Genomic DNA, 23,019 nt, shown 5'->3' with positions numbered 1-23,019 from the left:
GCGTATTCATAAACACTGTCATCCTCTGTCTCTACAACACAATGAAATTATGTGTGTGGTTGCTAGTTTTCATTGGACTGATTTCTCCTTGGACTGTGACAGGAAAGCTGGTATCTTTTTAAACCCTTTAATGTCATCAAGTTAGTTCTGCTTTTTAACCACTGGTGTCCAGGACCAGAATTGTATAGCCTTAGTTGTTCACATTTTTAACACTAGCCAGAGTAGCAGAAATTTTACAAACCATCTTAGGCAGGTATGATTGTTCATTACTCAAGCAGAACACACACTATTTTTTGACATGTTCCCCAAACCTAAAGGAATAAGTGGGAATCAATCAAGACTGTCGATCAAAGGTCTTTCAATTAATTGAGATTCAATAATGCTTCGTGACATCTTTTGATCCGACCGACTCAGTTTCGGGATACAATATCCATGCGGTGCACCCAGGCCCAGAGAGTTTCTGAAAAAAAAACGTTCAGATAGGACTACAAAACCGCCAGTCCTAAACCAGACTTGGGCCCCAAAATCCAGAGCTGAGCTTAAAAATGGTCTCAGTAGTGTGTGGATTCTAACCCTAACCCTACCTGGGTTTCCAACAGAGCATTCCCACAATCCATATCTGAGCCTCTCTGGGCATCGGATTTTGACATGTCCCCCAAACCTACTGTAAAGGTATGAGTGGGAAACAATCAAGACCGTCGATCAAAGCAATTAAAATTAGATTCATCTTTTGATCCGACAGACTCAGTTTCGGGATACACCACACTCAACTGCTCAGTCCATGTTGCACGTTATCGGTATAAAACAACAAGAAGGAAAACCCATCATAGGTGTTATTAGTATCAGACATAACTATGATAATAATAAACTTTATTTTATATAGCGCCTTTAAAGGTGACTTCTCAAAGCACTTTACAGAATGACAACAACAATAAATAAAAAGAATACACAAGATAAAACACAATTAGAATACACAGAGGAGACCGTGGATGAAGAAAAGCAGAGAGGTGAAGAGTGGAACAGTTAAGTAAAGGCTTTTCTAAAGAAGACGGTTTTGAGCCTGGATTTGAAGGAGGAATTCTGAGAAACAAATCAAACAAGAAAAAATTATTATTGTTTTATATATTCATATTATTGTGTCAGACCTTGATTCTATTATTGTTATTGCCGCTATCAACCTTTTCTAAAGTTAAAAGAGAATCTCAAACAGTACTGCGAGTTTGTCTAGTCACTGAACAAACAGAGGAAAACATAAGAAAAGGTCAGAATCAAGAGGAGGCCATTTAGCCAACAATGACTAAATAGTTTGGTTATTAGAAGTTAACTGATCCAATGTTTTCATCCAGCCATCATCTGAAAGAATCCAGGGCTGGCTTCAACATAATGGCTGGGTAGCTTGTTCCACACTCCCACAATCCTTTGAAGAAATGCCTCCTGTTCTCCCGTTTAAGAGCTCTTCCCAATAGTGTCCACTTGCATCCCCTGTTCCTGTTTCACTGTTTAACTCTTCAGATCCTCAAGTCAAGCTGTCTGGACAGTCTTTTAGAATTTCCTGTAAAATATCTGGATACTCTTTAACAGACTATGGCACGGGCTGGGTCCGCCAGTTTCCTGGGAAAGGGCTGGAGTGGATCGGGATTATCTGGGGAGCTGGAAGCATTAATTACTTAGAGTTACTCAAGAGCCGGTTTGTCATCAGCAGAGACACATCCAGCAACGTTCTGTACTTTGAAATGAAAAGCGTGACAGTCGAAGACACAGCCGTATATTACTGTGCAGAAACACACGCAGTAAAGAAAAAGTGACGCCAGCCTGTACAAAAACTGACAGCTGGAAAGCTGACAGAAGAGTTGTGTTTTAAAGTAAAACAAAGCAAAATAAAGATATAATAATTGACAAAAAGTGACTGAAAAATGGAATGACTTGTAATTGTAATTCTGCAAGTTAAAATGAATAACAGAAATAACAACGGTAAAAAGAACAGCTCAACAACAGCCACTTTTGTAGGTTCCATGGTGTAATGGTCAGCACTCTGGACTTTGAATCCAGCGATCTGAGTTCAAGTCTCGGTGGAACCTTTCGGTTCCTGGTGCTGCTCTCTCTCAGAGAGGTTTTGAATTGAATGCGGCACTAAGAAAACTGGGTCTAGTTTACATGCAAAAGGTGGGTGTTTTAATGCTCAACTGAAAAACGGCCTTTTAGCTCAACTCTCATTATGCCACACAAAGCAAGTGATTGTGCTGCAATTTCTAAAAAGTACGAAGCCGATCTTGTCTTTGACTGCTAGTCGGTATTGTTTCAAGAGTTCATGGAACTCTTTTAAACTATCTCGGGCGCATCAACCTAAGGCAGACGACCGCTGCTCAAGTGACCTGCGTCTTGCAACACGACAGCAGTAAAGAGGGAGTGCACTGTTTCTTCTCTGTTGGCAGCGCCACACAAACTGGAATTCCTTCTCGACTTATAGTTATAACGTGCCAGAGGAGAAAAGCAGGCTCATCAGGGATTCGGACTCGGGACCTCTCGCAACTGTAGTGAGAACCATACCTCTAGACCAATGAGCCATGTGCGGGGGTGTATTCATCGCTTTGCCCATACTCTTTGTAAAGCAGAGAGGGAAAGATTTGAACGCGGTCTTCCAAAGGATTCAACATGCTTAGATATATATTCACATTTGCGATCCACTTCGCACTCTTCAACATGATGATATTCCCCAATGTGGATTAAAGCACAAAGGAAGAAAACATTCAGTTTTGCGAAATCTGCCTTCGAAATAGTTCGTATCAAGTGCTCTCAAAATGGAAAGAGATCCATACCACTGTTCTCACGGAACTGGCGAAAAGGCAGTGTCTTATAGGAAATCGGGCTGACGTCAGTGCTCTTGTGTATCTCACTTTCTATCAGGATGAAATGAAAAAAAAAGATTGAATTTGAGCAAAAGAGATGGCGATAAAGATGATGCTGGCGATACAATTACAAAATACAGCTACCTGCTGCCAGTTAGGATGGCAAAGGTCGTTTGATTTTCTACATGTTAAATGCCATAGTGCTTGTAACGTGGGGAATCTGAAAAGTTCATAATCCTCATACACATACTTGTATACTAACCCTGAAGACATACATATTTTCTTCGATACTATCATTAGCTGTTCAGCTTCAGCAGTATCGATTGATTCACCGAGTTCTTCTTTTTGATTGATTGATCGAACAGATCCGGACAACGGATGGAAAAGGAACTGAGTTAGCAGGTTGATCGCTAAACGTTTATGAGTGTCTCCAGCTAGTTTAATACTAAGCTGCTTTTGTCCACGGGGAAAGTGCTGGTAAAATTAATTGCTGCACTTCTACGGCCAGAGCTTGTTCTTGTAATTCGATTGCGCATTCGATCTGCACACATAAACAGCTTGTCATCATCAGTATTCATAGATTCACTGTATACAATGAAAATTTACCAATTAAATTATTATTGTATTTAAGAACTTTTTACGTTTTTACAAAGAGTATAGGCAAAGAGACAAGTATACCTCTGTGCGCGGCTTGTTGGTCTAGAGGTATGCTTCTCACTTTGGGTGTGAGAGGTCCCGTGTTCAAATCCCGGATGAGCCAACTTTCTGCTTTGACACGTTATAACGTAGTTGAGAGAGAAATTCCAACCTGCCCAGCACTCCCTCTTCACTGCTTTCATGTTGCAAGATGCAGGTCTCTTGCAGTCATTTGAACAACGGATGTTTACCTTAGGTTAATGTGCCTGTGATAGTCTAAATGATTTCTGAGAACTCTTGAAACAATACCGACTAGCAGGCAAAGAGAAGATTGGTTTTGTACCTTTTAGAAATTGCAGCACAATCGCTTGCTTTGTGCGGCATAATGAGAGTTGAGCTAAAATGCCATTTTCCAGTTGAGCATTAAAACAATTGCTTTGTGCGTGTAAACTGCATCCAGTTTTCTTAGTGCCGCATTCAATTCAAAACCTCTCTGAGAGAGCAGCACCGGGAACGGAAAGGTTCCACCGAGACTTGAACTCAGATTGCTGGATTGAAAGTTCAGTGTGCTGACCACTACACAACGGAACCAACAAAAGTGCCTTTTGTTGAGCTCGTCTTAGATCTTTTTTTACATTTGTTATTTCTGTTATTCATTTTAACTTGCAGAATTACAATTACAAGTCATTCCATTTTTCAGTCACCCTTTGTCCACTATAATTATATTGTAATGCATACGGCCTCCATTGCTTGCAAGAGCTGGCTTACCAGAAGGGTGACGTCACTGCCCTTCCCTGTGTATAGCAGGGACCGCAGCCGCCAAGCTGATGGGAGACTTCCCTTTGGCTCAAGAGGCTGGGTCCCTGTTGAGTGACGTCAGAGGCTCGGGTTTGATATCCCTCATTGGGGTATCAAAACACACAGCAGTGTCTTCATGTCAGGACAACCTGTAATGTCTTTGGCAATGCTGCCCCCATGTGGTAATACCATAGGAACTGACACTTCGCAGGCTTATCGCAATGGGCAGCTCCAGCAAGCGGAATGTTAATAGAATGTGTGGAATTCCTGTCAAATGGCTAAAAATACATTATAGTGATTTTGTTTTCAAGTACAGACGGAAGTCTTGTTTTTGAACCAACACTCTTCTTCCTCTTCTTGTTACTTTTTTAGGGAGAAGAGGGGCTGAAGTAATGTTGGGTTTATTCTATGTCCAATGTGTTCAATGTGTCTACCATATATTCCAGCTGTTAACTGTGCTTTGATGAGGGTAAACTGCTGGGAAGGTCCATAAAAGATGTGTAAGTATAGGAGTGTCATCCCTTTTCTAGTAAAATTACAGTTAGGAAGTGGGGGTGTGAGGATGAGAGGACAGACAGTTATTGATCCAGTTTCTACTGTTATATCTTCAGTACAGCTGAACACAAATCTTCCCAGAACTTCAGAGCTCCTGTAACAGATGGTATGACAGCTTTACTCATTTACTGGGGAGGTATTTTTCTTGGGGCAGGGAGAGCTGATGTACAGTATAAAGGTAGGGAGGGGAGGAAGTACTGTACACTGAACCCTGACACTTTTTTGGTGTTTTTCAGCTCAGGCTTCAGGTTTCTCTTTGGGGTATTAAGCACAGTTAAACACAGCAGGCGGCTTGACCTGAGGATCTGAACAGGTTTAAGTAATACAGTGCACATCCTCCCTATAGAGTATATTCCTAATAACTGAAGAAGACTCAAAAATGTAATATCTTGCAAGTGTAATTTTGCACAAAAAAACAAAGAACAGAAATATCAAACTGAAAGGAAAACAAATGCACAACAGTGTTTTTAGAAGCATATTTTGAAATGTAAAAAGATCCATTGCCTTCCTCTTCAATATGACAGGGCTCGTGATGGTATTGTTGCTGAATTCGTACACTTACAGGAAAGCATCATTCACCAACATTTTGGTGGTTTTCATCCGGGCTCAGGTTTCAGTTCCCTCATCGGGGTATTAAAACACACAGCAGTGTCTTCACATCACTCTCCAGAGTGCTTAGCATAAGGATCTGAAGAGGTTAAAGCAATGCGATGCACATTTGTAAAATAAAGCAACATACAGGTGTAATCATAATGGAATCATGTTTACTGACAAGCTGGTGAAGTGAGGAACAAAGAGACATTGAGATTATAGACAGTCGCACTGTCTGGTGACTGTCCCTGTAGAGGTTCCTGTAGAGGCCTCAGTCTGTATTAAAAGGTGATGTGTTGCTGTACAGCTAGTTTTTGTACAGGCTTGTCGCTGCTTCAGTTCACTGTGTGTCTCTCGCACAGTAATACACAGCTGTGTCCTCAGTGCTCAGGCTGCTCCCCTGTAAAAACACTGTGCTGCTGGAGGTGTCTCTGGTGATGGAGAACCGGCTCTTGAATGACTGTGAGTAGTCAGTGCTTCCACCAGCCCAGATAACCCCAATCCACTCCAGCCCTTTCCCAGGAGCCTGACGAATCCAGGCTGTGTGATCGCTGGTTAGAGAGTATCCAGAGATTTTACAGGACACCTGCACAGAGTCTCCAGGCTTCTTGATCTGAGGCTCCGATGAGGTCAGGGAAACACAGTAAACATCTGTAGAGCAAACCCCAAATAAAATGTGGTAAAAATAGGCAAGAATATTACAAAAAATAAAGGAATTTAAAATAATAATGCTGATTCTAATATTGACAAAGAAGTTTGAATAATATTGTCCTTAGTTGCTGTACTGCATATACATACAGTACATACTGTATATACTTACTTGGTAGGAAAATCAGAAAAATCATATAAATGAAAATCATTTTTGATGAGGTGTTTGCAGGTGATGAACAAACAGATACCAGCAGTACAGCCACTCTCCCTCCCCAGTGTCTCTCCTCAAAGACAGCAGCTGTATTATAACAGGAAGGCTGTGGACTGATTTGCATGAAGACCTCCAGGGATTCTAATAAAAAGGACTCAGAGTGATGAAGTAACATTGAGTTATTTGCAGCCCCCATCTAAGAAAATTTTAGTTCTTTTTCAACATTATATATACAGAAGCTTCAGCAGCCATATCATCCTCTAAAACTAAGCAGGGGTGAGCCTGGTCAGTACCTGGATGGGAGACCTCCTGGGACGCTATGGTTGCTGCTGGAAGTGGTGGTAGTGGGACCAGCAAGGGGTGTCCACCCTGTGGTCTGTGTGTGTCCTAATGCCCCAGTATAGTAGCAGGGACACTCTTCTATACTGTAGTGGGTGCTCTCTTTTGGATGAGATGTTAAACTGAGGTCGTGACTCTCAGTGGTTGGATCCCCAGGTATTTCTCTAAAAGAGTAGGGAGTTATCCCAGTATCCAGGCCAAATTCCCCCTCTTCAGCCTTTACCGTGGCCTCCAAATTGTCCCCATGTATGATTGGCTGGCATTTGCCCTGCGATGGACTGGTTCCCCGTCCAGGGTGTACCCTGTCTTGTGCTCGTTGCTTGCCAGGTAGGCCCCAGCTTCCCGCGACACCGTATGGTATAAAGCAATTTGGTAAATGACATGACATGGATACAGAAGGTCTCTGCTATAGATATCCGTCCTGTATATCAGCCTAATTGTATACCAGTGATTTATGTGATCAGGACATACAGTAAAAACTTACCTTCTGCTAAGGCTTCTATATGAACAATACCTACTAAAATGAGCATTGGGAGTTGTAGAAATTCTAACAATTTTCCCTTATGTACTATAATCAGTATAACTTTGTCATTTACAGTACAGTTCACATAATTGTTTGTGTTAGCATGTGTAGAGTTACTGTATATTTAATAAAATATATTCTAAATTAATATGGTGATCTGGAAAATCCATAGTTGTTTTTTTAGGTAAAGCTGTGGAAAGTGTTAATGTTAATTTCCCAGATTTGTTAAGAGTCTTGTTGAAGTTCACTGTAATTCGAGGCTGCCACCTTCAGGATGATAAAGGTTTCAAAGATTTCATAGATGTGAATGCTAGCTGGCAAAACACTTCTTAAACAAAAATGTTAGCAAGGAATATTGTTAATCATGGACTGCAAAACTTAATGTAGTGTGTAGTGTTTTATAGTGTGCATGTAGACATCCTGAGTGAAGGACCAATAAGTAGAACAATCTGACATAAAATAAAAGATACAAAAACTGATTTGACAGCAGCAGATGGAGAACAGCAGACCGTGGAAAGAGCTCCTGGAGGCTTCAGCCATTAGTGAATAAGTAGAAACCTGATGCAGAAGATGACTATAGTAGACTGACAGGCTTGGAAAGCACATTGTCATTCAAACTAGAAATTGAAGTGAGAAGCATAGAGGATTTTAAACAACATGTTTTTATATGAAGACAGGCAGTGGAAATGGCTATATCAGAGAATACACATAAAACAGAATAATATAATAATAATTCCTTCCATTTATATAGCAACACTTTTCTGGACACTCCTCTCAAAGCACTTTACAGGTAATGGGGACTCCCCTCCACCACCACCAATGTGTCCTCAGTGCTCAGACTGTTCCCCTGTAAAAACACTGTGCTGCTGGAGGTGTCTCTGGTGATGGAGAACCAGCTCTTGAATGACTGTGAGTACTCAGTACTCCCATCACCCCATATAACCCCAATCCACTCCAGCCTTTTTCCCAGGAGCCTGGCGAACCCAGTGTGTGCCATAGCTGGTGATGGAGTATCCTTCACATCTGGACAGAGTCTCCAGTTGTCTTCACCTGAGGATTCGATGAGGTCAGAGTGATGCAGTGAGCGTCAGGAAAGTAGAAATTTTAAATAAGTTTAAATTTTAAAAGACAATTTCATTTTTTGTAAATGGGAGCGAGGAATATGTCACTTGATAATTGCCTGCTGCTTTCTAAAGTGTATTTTTTTTAAATAAGTGAAATAAATAAATGAATCAGTAATTTAACAGTTTTGCTATTGTTGTTACTCCAGTGTTATTGTATTTGCCAAAGTGAACACAACTGGTAGTTTACTGAATTATTTTCAAATTTATGCCTGTACTTACATGGCACAAAAACCAAACAAAAGGTAAAAACCCTGTAAAAACCCTTTCTCTTAGCTATTTTCCTGTCTGTTCAGGCTTGACAGTTTTTCCATTTGATCACTGTAAAACTATACTGTACACTCCTTAAGCAAGGCATTATCAACACCATTTACAATGTGTTGCATTGTGACAATAGTGTACATGATAACAACTTAAATACAAAAGCTTTAATCAGAGAAATAATCTGATATATGTTAATTAGACTACATCTTCTTATACTGCACATGGACTCGTGGGTACTGCCTCACTCCCTGACTGACAGTTTTCTTTATTCTCTCTTGCAGGTGATGTATTATCACCACACTCCCAGATCCAACACCCTATTTCAGAGGCTGAGACTCAGACTCACAATGAAACGTCTTTTCTGAGTTTGTATGAATGGGGCTTGATGGGAGAACTCAGTCAGGAAAAAAGGCTGTGACCTGAAGACTCTGATGGGAGGCAGGGAAGTGAAACAGACCAGTTTATTTATATTAATCAGTGCTCCCCTTATAAGATTGATGCTGGTGTTTCACGTGCATTTTATAGAGACAAAACATTACAGGTATATGCTTAATGTGATTAAAAAGCCACATTTGAGCCACGCACAAATGGAATAGAAATAAAAGTATAGGAATGATGTAAATACATAGAACGGTAACATATAAACACATTGATTTATTATATAAACATAATAAACATTTATTATGTAAACATAAAACATTAAGAAAATTAACACATAAGGCAGCATCAGATCGTTGAAGGCCAGGACGGGAGCCCCCACCAGCGTCTCCCACAGCCTCCGGAATGCCGCCTCACACTCCGCATCCCACATGAAATGACACCCCATCTCTGTGAGGCGGTGCAACCGGGCAGCGAGGCTGACGAAGTCCTGGACGAACCTCCGGTAGAAAGATGCCAACCCCAGGAAACTGCGGAGCTCCACCACGGTGCGGGGCACCAGCCAGTCGCGCACTGCGGCGACCCTCCCTGGGTCCATGGCCACCTCTTGTGGGATGGGCCCTTGCCCCAGGAAGGTAACCTCCCACCTCAGGAGCTCGCATTTCCTGGGGTTGAGCTTCAGCCCGGCCCACCGGATGCAGGCCAACACTAACCAGAGGTTCGCCAGGGCCTGTACGAAATCCCGGGCATGCACGAGCAAGTCATCCAAGTACACCACACATTTGCTCCTGGGGACCGATGCCAGCGCTCGCTCCATCAACCGCTCAAACGTTGCCGGGGGGCATTACACTGTCCGTAAGGCATGACTGTGAATTGCCAGAGCCCCTGGCCGATGGAGAAGGCTGTCTTCGGGCGAGCCTCGGGGGGAGCGGAATCTGCCAGTAACCGCAGCAGAGGTCGAGCGAGCTGAACCAGGTCGACCCGGAAATGTAATCCAGGGCATCATTAATCCGCGGTAGAGGATAGGAGTCCTTCCGGGTGACCTCGTTCAGTTTTTTGTGATCGACACAAAACCTCCACGAGCCGGCAAGACGGCCGGGTAGACCACAGGCTTGTGGAGGGCTTGTTCAACCCTGGCCGAACCGTCTGCTTTGATGTGGGCCAACCACCGGGGTGGGACGCGAATGGGCCCCGCATCCCCGGTGTCAATTTCATGCTGCACGAGAGCCGTGCGGGTGCAGTCCTCATCCTTCGCCGTGAACAGATCTCCATTCTCGGTGAGGAGAGACCGCAACCGCCACTGCTGCCATGTTTCTGGTTAATCATTCTGTTCTTCATTACTAATTTTGTTTGCTTTACATTTAGAAGGATGTTTGTCTATACATAAATCAGTCATAACTTTTTTTCCATATATTTTGGCAGTATTTTGGTCATTATTTATGTTTTGCTATATTTTTCACTGCAAGAGACAACTTCAAATGAACTGTGTGTAATATTACCTCTAGAAGTTATATGGAAATATAATCTTGTTTCTCAAGCTGCTTATCTTTCAGAGATACTGTACGTGGGAGAATGTGGCAGAAAGAAAACTACCAAGGCAATTAATTTTACATTATATCTTCTTCTTTGCTATTTTTGCTTTATAAATGATTAAATGTGGGTGGCATGGTGGGGCAGTGATTAGGAGTGCTGGGGTTCTGCATTCAGTTCTTGATCTGGAGTGCCCTCTGTGTGGAGTTTGGATGTTCTCTCCTTGAATGTATGAGTGTCCCCGGGGTGATCCTCTTTACCCATAGTCTAAAATCAAACTGGTAGGTTCACTGGCCCTGGTGTGGGTGTGTCCACATCTATGTTGTGTCTCTGTGTCGGCCCTGCAATGGACTGGTGTCCCATCTAGTGTATACAGTACCCTGCCTTGTGCCCATTGCTTTCTGGTATAGACTCCATCTCCTCTGTGACCCTGAATTGAAAGAAGTGGTTAGAAAATTCATGGATGAATGATTAAATGGCTCATTTCATTAATTTATTAACTGAAATGATTTGGCAACACTGTGTTGTTTGGTCATTTGGTATGAATCTGTAAAGGGGAAATTCACAAAATAGAAATTAATACATTGCGCTACAAGCCCAAGTAGTGCCCATACAAACATGCACTAACTGAATTAGTATTAGTATTAGTATTAGTATGAATTAGTATTCACTGCACTAACTGAATTTAATTGTTGTCATGCCTTTGCAAATTAAATAAAACTAGGCTACATGTGAATCCAACTTCCCCGTAATGTGTCTTTAGATACTTTTATGTTTAACATACCCTCATGATACTCAGATTTAATTAAAAAATACAAAATAAATCTTAATTTTTATTTGACCTTTGCTGGGTGTCATTACCACCCCCGAAGATGTCAAGTTCTGAAGTGCTGGAACCCCAATCTAGCTAAAAGGAAGTCTATACTAACTTATAGGTGAAAAACAACACTGTATAATTTGCTTAATGCCAAATCATAGACCTTTTAAACCCACTTATTAAACCCACAGTACTAATTGTGCCACCTGGCAGTTAGATATAAACTGCACACTCCAAGTAACTTTAATGTAGAACACACAGTCAGATAACTTTGGATATTTAAACCACTTTTGATCAAAGTAGGATTTCAGTCAGGCAATAGTAGGATCTCACTTCATGCATTTCAATCACTTATCATCAAAACCATCCTCTAATTTGGGTGGAAATCTAAGGTCCTCTTTAGTTATATTCTAGGTTGTCTATCCAGTGTCTAAGGTGGATTTTTTCCAAGTCTCCTTCAGGTGTTCCTGAGTCTCCAAGACAAACTGTCACTCTGAAGAAGCCTCCACAGGCGAAACATTGTATCTCTTTTCTTCTCTTTTCAGCGTGGAATAAACCTTTACTTGTTCCTTTGCAGCCTACGCATGCTACTTACTTAAGCTACTTATTACTCTAAATTTGTGCAAACTTCATCTCAAAAGCACAGGGTTGTAAGCTGCAGCTGTTTACTGTACTATACATTGGACACCAGTCAGTCAAAACACATGCTCAAGTAACCTAGAGGTTGAACTTGTTTCAGAAACATAAGAGGAAACCGGAGTACCTGGGTACAAGCAATTAAAACAAAGGAAAGAATGCATACTGTATATCACAAACCAGTGATATGCTGCAATACAGCAGCCTGCTGATGTTAACCTCCTTTTTCAGGCTTGTAATGCTAACCTGCTGGATCAGCAGTTTTGGTCCTAGGTTTACTAGTGTGAGCAGGAGTGTAGACAGAACTTTAGTCACCAGTGGTGTGCACGCTACTCGCAACTGCCTACACAGCACGTATACCAATGAAAACAGAAATGAAATGAGGAAATAATCTGCTCAAGGAGGAAGTTGACCCCTAACTTCTCCGTGTTTCTTCGATCATTGGAAAATCTTCTGCCAGGAAGTAAGACTTCCTGCAAGAGGGGTCATAACCACACTAGCAGATAAATATCGTACCCCGTGGATGATCTTGGTATTTCAGTTTAAAGTACTGCAATACATTTACAGAATGGGATATCTGTACATTTAAATGCTATGATCAACAAGAAGCTAAGATGAGACTTTATTAATCCCGAAGGGAAATTAAGGCTTTACAGCAGCTCAGCACAAGAAAAACGACAGATATCGAACAAGACAGACATCGAGATAGGTTAAATTTAAAATTAAACTACAACTTTAGAGTAATTAAATAAGTATATAGAATACAAAATAAACCACAGTAAAAACAGTACATTAATGGAGTGTCCAAAAGTACATGAGTGCAACATGTTATCCATAGATAAGCAAATGAAGGCTAACAGGCCTAGCCTAGGGCAGTTTTCGACTCCCTGACAGCCGCTGAGAGGAAGGACCTGGGAAAACGTTCCCTTGAACACTGGAGCAGTCTGTTACTAAAAGTGCTCCGCTGTCTAATAACTGTCCTATGTAGCAGATGAGAGACCTTCTCCACACCTGAAGAAGGCTCCACGGCCAAAACGTTGTGTTTTCTTTCTTCTCTTTTCAGCATCGAATAAACCTATTACTTGTTCCTTTGCAGCCTATGCATGCTGACACAGCTACCCACCTGAACTAGATGAGAGACATTGTTCTGGGTGGCGGTGAGCTTGGTCACCATTCTCCTCTCCGCCACCACCTCCAAGGGGTCAAGGCTCAGCCCCAAAACAGAACAAGCCTTCTTGATGAGTTTATTGAGCCTATTTACATCTTGCCATGACGCTGCTGCCCCAGCACACAACAGCATTGAAGATGGCCGCTGCCACCACAGGGTCATAAGAAATGTATAGCAGTGTTCCACATACACCAAAGGACCTGAGCCTCCTAATAGCCGGCTCTGACCTTTCTTGTACAGGGCATCAGTGTTAACAGTCCACTCCAGCTTATCATCGAGGTATACCCCTAGGTACAGATGCAGCCATTCAAACTTTTTGACTATTTATCAAATTCTAAAACTGTCAATATAGCGTCCATAATATTTGCTATTTTAGTTTTTCAAAGAAGCCTTTCAAAGGCTTGAGGCGTCTGTTAAATTGCCCCACTGGATAAATTGTTTGTAAAGAAACCGGTTTTACAATTCTTTTCCACCCCCTCTTAATTTTCAAAGTAAAATAGGCCAACCTTCCAATGAAAGACAGTCCTCCTTCCCCCCACGGACAGACTGACAAATGTTTTATTAGAAAAAGAGATTCACAACGCAAAGCTGTGTCAGTCTTCTGTGTAAAAAAAATCGGTTTGAACATCATGGGTAATGTTTTTAATAAGTGGCTGTGTAAAGAATAGGAATTTTCCTGCTGTCAGCAGTATTGTGTATATAGTTTTATGTAGAGGCTGTAAAAAATTTCACAAGTAGAAGACTTTAAAATGCGTTTGGTTTGAAGGCTGTGTTATATCGCATTCACTACTTAACAAACTGTATATGGCTGGTATTCGTATTTTAAAGAAACAATACCAGTATTCCACTTTCTCCCTATACATTTTAAGCATCAAAGTCTTACGTGTGGTTATTTCTGAAACGTTTTCACGTGCTTCTTTGTTCAGAGCACCCTACATTACAACCTCCAAGCGTTTCACCTGAAGACCCTCACACCTGAAGAAGGCTTCACAGCCGAAACGTTGCGTTTTCTCTCTTCTCTTTTCAGCATTACTTGTTCCATTGCAGACAACACTACTTCTTAGTTAAACATATGAAACACTTTAGTTTTGTAAACCTAACACGCATTCTGTACAGAAATAAAATTATGTTTTCAACAGTTGTTAAGCAGATTAGCAGTTACTGACAAAATAGCACACCGTCCACCACTGCCCAGTGGTATAACTTTAATATAAACAAGATCTAATACCTGGTGCAGTTTTTACACTTTTTTTAATTAATCCAATCCCAGGTGTGAGTTCATAAAGCCTGAATTACGTAATATGCTTACGTCTGCGAAACACCTGATCATCTACTCTAAAGATTTCAGTCCTTTGTGTATTTTCTAATTGCAGCGGGAGCAGTGTGTGTGGGGACAGGTTTAGGCTGAAATTGAATTGGTGATCTGTATTCTTCACAACTGAAACACTGTTTTCTCTGAAAGTGTTTTCTTCCCTGTTTAGCTGATCTTTTTCTGTCTACGCATGCTTACACAGCTTCCTGGGTGAATTATCATTCTTGACTAAGAAAGCTTTAGAGAACTTAACATTTTTATTATTAACAAATTGTAAAATTGACGTTAACATTGGCGTTATTAATTTTTCTGTTTTTATCACGCAGCTGGTGAACAGACACAAGGAGAGGGAAATCAATCAAACATCCTGGTTTTGGAGCTTTTATGAAGCAGAGGTAGCCCATATTCATCTGTTCATCTATATCCATGTTCTTATGTATAAATACAATATATATTAATCCAAAAGCTTCTTATTGCTCTAAAAGTTGTGCAACCTAGATCCCATGTTAAAGGCACAGGGTGTAGGTTGGTACTGTACCCTAGACCGGACACTCGTTAATAGAAAGGGACATACTGTCACACCCAACATTCCTCCCCTAGAGGGCGCTCCACTACTCCCGTCATTAGTCCCGTGATTGTTACTGTGTTCCCCAGGTGTAGCCTGTTAACATACCGTTATTTAAAATCTAGCTCCTCCAGTCCTCGGGGCTCAACATTAGGGTAAAGATGTCGCGAGGCCCACCTAGAACCAGGATACCCTACGTCCGTCTCCTGAGGGCATAGGCCTCATCCCTGATACCTCCCATCTCCTTAGCTCGGGGCCTGGAGGAACTTGTCCTGTCATCCTAGGACCTCCATGTTTTCCGAGTGTTCGTGTTTTCCCCATTCCCAGGGATTTTAACCTTGTCGCATCAGAAGATGGATTCATTGTTGATTGACTCATGGACTGTACCCTGACCTGCCTTTGGACCTGCCCGGTTTTGGATGCCATTCTTTGTCTCCCATGCTCACTGTTATTTTGTGCACCATTAAAAGCCCTGTGTGTTTTCCCATAAACCGCCTCCTGTTTCCTCCAGCTCTTACTGCATGGCATAGGGTCTACAACAAAACCTGACACGGACTAGAGACCACGTCCGTAACACATGTAATTTAAGGATTAATTAACTTGTCTCTGGAGCATAAGCAAGAACTAGAGTATCTGAGCAAGACCAGTTGAAAAACAGAGGACAAGTGAAGAGCTGTGGTAGAACAGCCCAGACTTTGTCCTTGGAAATGAGCAGGTGATACAACACAGGACATTTATGCACTTAGGGAAGCACTTGGCTTTTATTTGCAGGAAGAACACCTTTACCCACAGAAGAATCTTTCACTTTGGGGACTGAAGTGTTGACATGCTGGTGGAATAGTTTTGGACCTTGGTTCAGTCAGTTTTGGACCTTGGACCCATGTGGCTCAATAGCACTAATGCCAATGAAAACACCAGGAAGGTAAAGTCAATAGGTAAACCATCAGCTGCAAGAAGACACTGACCTGACTGTTCCTTAATATACATTGGTCAGTCTTCCACCACCAACAAAAAAAACGAGTTGTAGATGACATTACTGGATAAACAACCTGCTCCTTCGATTATCTTAATTAGGCAACTTCATTATTTGAATACTAGATTATAGTTACAGAATGGGATATATCTATAATTAAGTGCCATGATTAGGAAGGTGCTAGCTTAAGTGTTCTTATCTATGGAAAAGTAGTAGTTTGGGTTGGTCTGCTCAGCTATAGCTTAAACAAAGACAAAAGCTCCAAACCCAGAGGCAACACAAAAAGGGTTGTCTGTTGAAAACATAACAGCCACATACAAGCTAAAATGAATGCCCTGTAGTGGAAGTGTAATCTTGTGCACTCCAGCTGGAGTATTTCAAAGAGGAGAGAGGTAAGTAGGTCATTACCATTGACTTACTGGTCCAGTCTGTGAAACTGGATCTAGTTTACAATTAAAGACAGCTGAGAAATGTGTGTTTGACTTGAAAGGTTTTATTTTCAGCATTTTCCTTCGAGTACATACAATAGCTATAACCAGACAATTAGAAAGACCTGGTTCATCCATCATTCTTATGTTCTCTCCTTCACAACTACTGCCCCTTTGGTGTAGGTGAGGCCTTTGTAGACACCGCTGGTGTCAAACCCAAGCACACTTCCATTCCTGCAGGTTACTTTAACAGTACCCTTGTATGGAAGATCAACATTCGCATGACCAAGTGTGATGGCAACATCCACGGTCTTCTTTGCAGGGACCTGGAATTTGAAAGACAGCTTCTCATTTGTCTCCGTTTTGTTCTCCAATCCATAGGTACCTTGACTTCCAACTGTCCAGCTGAACCCAGTGGAAACTTCAGCTAGACCCGGGATTCCTGCCGTCACTTGCATGTTGAAGGTGAACTGCATGTTGTTGGTGACGGACCACGAGGAGGTCTTGGTTATGGTTTTGGAGGTTTCCAGGGTGTACTCCTGGGCAACAGAGGAGCTGTTGGCGTACCTCATGGACTTAATCTCCTCCATGTTCACCTGGGGGATGACTTGGTTAAGAGTGGGGTACTCCATGTTGGTAATGACTGTAGACTCGATGGCATTGATGAAGATGAAGCCCATGCAGTCAATGTCGTAGCCCGACCTCCCACTAACCCCCAGGCAGATCCCTGAACCCACATCTATGGGGTACTCCGTCTTCAGCCCCCAGCTGGTCATTTTCGCAAAGAACTCCCTGCCGTGGGTGGTCTTGAACTTGATGGCTCCCAGGCGGGTCCCGGCTCCGTTCCCCCACAGAGAGAGGGAGTCGAACAACTCGCCGGGTCGAAATTTGAACTCCTGGTAATCTGAGCCCGGATTTCCAAACTCTCGGACCTCCCCATTGGTCAGCCAGATCCTCACGGCCTTCACCTGCCAGCCCCCTACCCACACGCCGATCTTCTCCAGCGTGGCACCGTCATTCTGGCCATAAAAGTCAAAGGCATCGCCCCCGTCTCCTCCGATTACATACAAAGTTGTTGCCATGTTGACCTGGAAAGGAGAAGGATCATTGGTACAGCTTGATGGCATTAATAGTGCAGTGAATGCCTGGGATAAGCAAAGAAAAACCAATCCAGCATTTGTTCAGTTTAACTTTAAACTTTTCAGAGTTAAACCTGAAAGAGTCACCTTTCAGAAAGTCTACCAATACCAAACCACATGGCAGGATAAGGCCTTCCCTAGATGCCTCGCATCAACTCATCAATGGTTTATCATCCTGACAAGCTGATGCAGCTTTGATTAGACGCCTGCATAAAAAAAGACACCTCAAAACCAGCATTTTAAAGGGGTACCTGTAATTCTGGAGCCTGCCTTTCCAGCGCATTCCTGTTCACAGCGGCCGTTTAAATGTGTCAATACATCCACTACAACAATAATTCAGAACCTACGAAATTTACTTCTCTGCAGAAGACAGCAGCTCAGGATAAAGAGAACCTCTTTACATGTAATAATGCGTATTGTGTTAGAAAAATAATTGTTGTGCTACATGCACAGCTCCCCTATTCGTGTTAGAAACACAAAGTCCAAAATATTGTCGGCTCCCCTTCCCATGAAAGAAAATCTGTATTAGTTCTTAGAGCAAAGACTAACAATAGTTCAGATGAAATCTGTATGTAATTCTAAGCTTGTGAAGCTGCCTTATATAAAGGGATAAAGGGCAGGCCATCTTCTGAACACACTTAATATAGACACACCTGGTGTCACAAGGTATTTTTTAAGCTGGCAATATAGTATTTACCTGAGCTAATCTATCAACTGCAAACCTTAACTGAACATTTTGGAAACACAATCAAAGTCACACTGCTTTCAATTTACAGGACATGGAATCGAGGCAATAAGCAGTTTTTAATGTTTATTTCAACTTGCCAAAAATTTACAAATCAAATAATACCAGAAAAGGCAATACCTACTAGAAGAGGAATGCAGTATATCATCTTTAATAATGTTTCAATAAGGCATAAATTAGTATGTTTTAGAATGTGACTGCCTGGAGTAAATGAATAAGAAAATGTGAACTCAAGATGTTGCTTTATTCATTTTTCACCATCATTGGACTTTTGGTTTTGATTACTTTGATTTGATGTGTTCAGAAATAAGAATACAAAAGAGCCATGTTACTGTTTGATTATTCTCTATTAGTTTTTCATTAATAACTTTATTTGCTGTAAATTTGGAGAGATTGTTTTTTATAAATAAACCAATTTTCTCTCCATGTATTGTGTTCATTATTTGTTTTGCTATATTTTTCAGTGCAAGAGACAACTTCAGGTAAACCGTCTGTATACAGTATTACCTCTAGAAGGTTTATAGAAATATAATCATGTTTCTCAAACTGCTTATCTTTCACAGATATGTGCAGCAGAACAAAAACTACCAAGGTGATCGCATGTAATCTAGAGCAGTGTTTCTCAAACTTTTTGGACCAAATGCCACCCCTGATCAAACCAAAGCATCCAAGTACCACAGAAAATCTCAATGACCAACATGAGCGAACGTGCACACACACTCACATACACATATAATAAATATTATAATAAACTTTTATAATATAGCGCCTTTAAAGGTGGCTTCTCAAAGCACTTTGTAAAATGACAACAGGAACAACAACAATTAAAAATAAAGTATAAAAAAGCACCAGAGGGGTGAGTCTGTGTAGTCGAGCAAAGCAGATGTGAATTTATTGGTCGAGCCTTGATACAATTCACAACAGAGTCTAACAGATTTTAAATCCTCAGGCATTTTCTTGACAGCAAAGGCCTCGTGTTGGATACTGCAGTGTGTCCACTTCATATCTAGAGCAACCTCTCTTCATGAGGAATGACAACGTCCAAAATCAAAGCGTAACAAACTATTGTGGGTCCTGGCCGTAGGACGAGGAAGCCAGGACCCCCATGCAGGGTAACCAAGAGGTAGCTGCAGAGGTGGAGTTGGGGTGGAGGTGGGATGCAAAAGTCGCACGTGAGGGAGGGAGATATCGTATTTTGTATTTATAGCATTCAGTGGAGGAGGGACGAAGGGAGTGATTGCTAATCACTGCTGGCTGGGAATGATTGAGCGTGGTCGTTGTCATCCTTCCCTAACTTTCATTAAATAAACTCAATTTCATGAGGAATGACAATGCCCAAAATCAAACCGTAAGGAACTACTATGGAGCAAATGTTTGGCTTAACTCGCTTGGCTGAAGGCTGACCTCCTGGCCGTAGGAGGAGGAGGCCAGGACCCCCAAAAAGAACCATGTTGTGATATTTAGAAATATAAATTTGTTTGGTGCGAGTGAAGTTTTATTTAATCTCTGACCCAGGGAAACGTTTTATTTTTTCAAAGAAATGTTTAAGAAAAAAGGGCATGGCTCCAGCTGGATTCAAACACCTAACGGGTGATGTGGGAGTCAGGAACCTAACCCACAGCGCCACCAGCAAGGCCACATGAGGAGTGTTGAAAAAGCCCTACAAAACATTATCAACAGACATCGTACAGTGTGTACAATTCTTGTGTTGCGGTACATGAATATAATTATATCGTTATTAATTTCTTTAGATACACGATTCCATATTATATTCCCTTTTAATCAAATTCTAAAAGTATGCTTGTTGACTCCGGTATCACATTAGTTAAAGACTTCGATCCTTAAAATGTTTAGGGAGAAATGGAATACTGGTGTGTATGTTTTCTTTAAAGTACCGAGACCAGCCATATACTGTATGTTTACGTTCCAAAATTAATATCGTTTATGGCCTTCACACGCGTTACAGTACGCGCCTATTCTTTTTATGCTCAGGTACTAAGATTTCCCTTCAGTGGTAAAATTCCATATAAATATTCAATACTAAAACGGGCACAGTAAAGACATTTAAATCTTTCTACGACTGACCAACACACCACGAGTGCCCCTGTCGGTCAACCAATCACGTACCGCGGTATTTTGCATCAAAGCGCGTCACGATGCGCGAGGCCGTAGCCAATTACCTCCGGTACGTGTCTGTGCGGCGCATTTTGAATGGCTGCATCTGCATCAATTGCGACTTAGCATCTCAGAATTCCGACTTAGTAACTCAGAATTCAAACTTTATATCTCAGAATTCCGACTTAGCATCTCAGAATTCAAACTTTATATCTCAGAATTCCGACTTAGTATCTCACATTTGCGACTTCGAAATACTGTAGCCCTCATTTCATTGTCTGTCCTTTTGTTATTGCAACGGATTCGGGTTCTAGGGCTTGTGCCCTCGCCGCTCCCACCCTAGTTTGTGCCTCACTGCATTGGCTCGAACCCAGGTCTTGCCAGCTGAGCTAAAGCAGACCTTTTTTAAGTAAAAAAGGACATACAATGGAAATATGTAAAAAGTATAAGTTTCAGCTTTTATAATTGTGAATTCCTCTGGATGTGAAGTGTCTATTTCTGTATCTTATTTCATATTCTGTCTCCGTTTTTGTGAACTATTCCATGGTGGGCTTTTAAAAAAAGTTTTTATTTAAACACCAGAAATACAAAAACGGAGACAGAATAGGTGTATTTTTTTTCAAATTAACCTAACAGTCCTTAAATATTTTCTGTTATCTATCACGCTTTCCTGTGCTCACAAGATTGCCAGTGTTCCAAAACCATGCACATTCTCCTACCTCCTTATTTGCTGAAGATAACTTTTTTTTTAAATACAATTGGTCACTTGCATTCGTAACACGTATTCCTATATAATGGTATAGAATTACACTGTAGCTCTTGTGTTCTCTCAGGTATTGGCGCATGCTGTATCGTAGTACATATTTGACACAAACTAATTTTATTAAAATAGAAAATATGAAAACCCATCCCAATTTTTCCGTGCACACAAGAAATTTCCAGAAGTGGTACACATACCATAGTTTGAGAATCACTAATCTAGAGCTTTAACATGATTTAGACACATGATTTAGAGGAAATTGGAGTGACTGCGTGAAAGCATTTGGAACAAAGTGATGACAATGCATACCTCACAGAGGACCAGCAAAGTGCTACAATACAGCAGCCCACTGATGTTATTCTTGTTTTTCAGGGTTTTAGTACTGACCTGTGTCGAAGAAAACTCTTTACTCAGGTTAGGTGTGGTTCAGCAGAGTCCTTTATTCATGCGCATGGAAAGGAAACAACCATACAGATAGGAGAGCAGCCTCTGAATGATGATGTCAAAGATAATGGGTTTTATACAGCAGGTTTGTGGTAGCATACCATAAAGTTCCATATAAGGAATGGTTTTTCTCATACAAATACTGCTTTGTAACTGACCACTTTCATTTTCATTTAAAGAAATGAAACTTTAATTTGGTCCGAAGAAAGAACGTGCGAAGTTCAGCTAAACATTTTGTGGTTATAGCATAAGCATCAGCAGATCAAATGATGTGTCTGCAATTTATTGTTTCTTACTGTCACTAGACAGAAAAGGTATGTTACCAAGAACAAATAGTTACAATCTTGTACACTTAAAAGGTAAATGCTAAAATTCTTTCTTACAACGAAGTGGAAATTTTAAAAATAAAATGACATTTTCAGGTGCAAGGAGTGTTACTTTGGCTGATAACTCAGGCTTTCTAAAGTTTTGTGCAGGTATAAGGAGTTTATGATGTGAAATACTATGCACAGAAAACCAAAAATCTCATGGTATTGCTATGTACAAACTTTTATCCAGCAACATTCCCAGAAACTTGGCAACATGCATTAGTTTAGTGCTGTATAAAGAGCCAATCAGTCACTGTTACTGATTTTGAGGATTTGCATTGATTTCTTCAGAAAGTGATCACAATAAAAATCAGCCTCTGGTATAAAGAGTGTCTCACATACTGTTTCCTGCTCTTTGCTGCTTGTGGTTCTACTTCATCACTCACAAGGAACAGTCCCTGCTGCTATGTTACTCAGAGCTGCTGCTAATATTTCACCAGCACATGAAATGTCCTGCAGCTTCAGTATGATTTATCAAAGTTATTAGTACTTTGTAATAAGGGTGTCCTGGAACCTTGATATTTTGTCCTGAGTTTGCAACAAAAACTAAAGGTACATGCACGCATTTTATTTAGACATGCAAGAAAATAATTAAATGTGAGATGTCAAAGTATACAGATCCAGCCATTCAAAATGTGCAAAGTAAGCCGTTTTAAAACGCGGTAGGCGTGGCGCATCATACATACCACGTTATGATATTAGTATCCGGAAGCACCTTGTAAAACCGTCAGGTGGAGCTAATAAAGCTTAACATCTCATGTACAGCATTTGAGCTGTCGCCAGAAAATGCCTAGTTTCGAATCATGGTCACTGCTGAGAGACAATCTCTTTCCAATTAAGAATTTAAGTTGTATACTCTTTAGACTTTTAATAATTTTAAACTGTGTATTACAGCATGTTAATCATTAAACATTAAAAAGTCGGTATATTTTATAAAACCAAGATTGTTCAGTTGGACAAAAATACAGAACCTTCCACCTTCATCATAAATATTTAAATTATGCAGAAATATTTTATGCATCAAAGTCTTTATGGAAGATATTACTAATAGTATTAATAATGAATGACCTTGGACAGACTGTAAGCTCAAAGTATTACCATAGTCC

At 41.0% G+C, this 23,019-nt stretch overlaps 1 protein-coding gene and 1 non-coding gene across 2 annotated transcripts; one reads left to right on the top strand and one right to left on the bottom strand.

The window, feature by feature from the left end:
* The first annotated feature begins 2,006 nt into the window (after positions 1–2,006).
* Positions 2,007–2,078, top strand: trnaq-uug (transfer RNA glutamine (anticodon UUG)). The gene has a single exon. It is a non-coding gene; the product is annotated as a tRNA-Gln (tRNA).
* Positions 2,079–16,433: 14,355 nt separating this feature from the next.
* LOC148833908 (aerolysin-like protein) lies at positions 16,434–21,601 on the bottom strand. Its single transcript, XM_088917090.1, has 2 exons — positions 21,489–21,601; positions 16,434–17,430 (listed from the first exon to the last, which is right to left on the bottom strand). Exon 2 carries the CDS (start codon positions 17,422–17,424, stop codon positions 16,486–16,488), a length of 939 nt encoding a protein of 312 aa, XP_088773216.1. The 5' UTR covers positions 17,425–17,430; positions 21,489–21,601; the 3' UTR covers positions 16,434–16,485.
* Positions 21,602–23,019: the final 1,418 nt, after the last annotated feature.

Source organism: Atractosteus spatula, chromosome 5 (genome assembly GCF_055471065.1).
Source record: "Atractosteus spatula isolate fAtrSpa1 chromosome 5, fAtrSpa1.hap1, whole genome shotgun sequence".
In the NCBI taxonomy this organism is placed as follows: Eukaryota; Metazoa; Chordata; class Actinopteri; order Semionotiformes; family Lepisosteidae; genus Atractosteus; species Atractosteus spatula.
This window is presented reverse-complemented; position numbering and strand designations above follow the sequence as displayed.

Bases quoted from the DNA above. Each gene is read 5' to 3' on its own strand.
- LOC148833908 (XM_088917090.1), bottom strand. From the start codon at position 17,424: ATGGCAACAACTTTGTATGTAATCGGAGGAGACGGGGGCGATGCCTTT.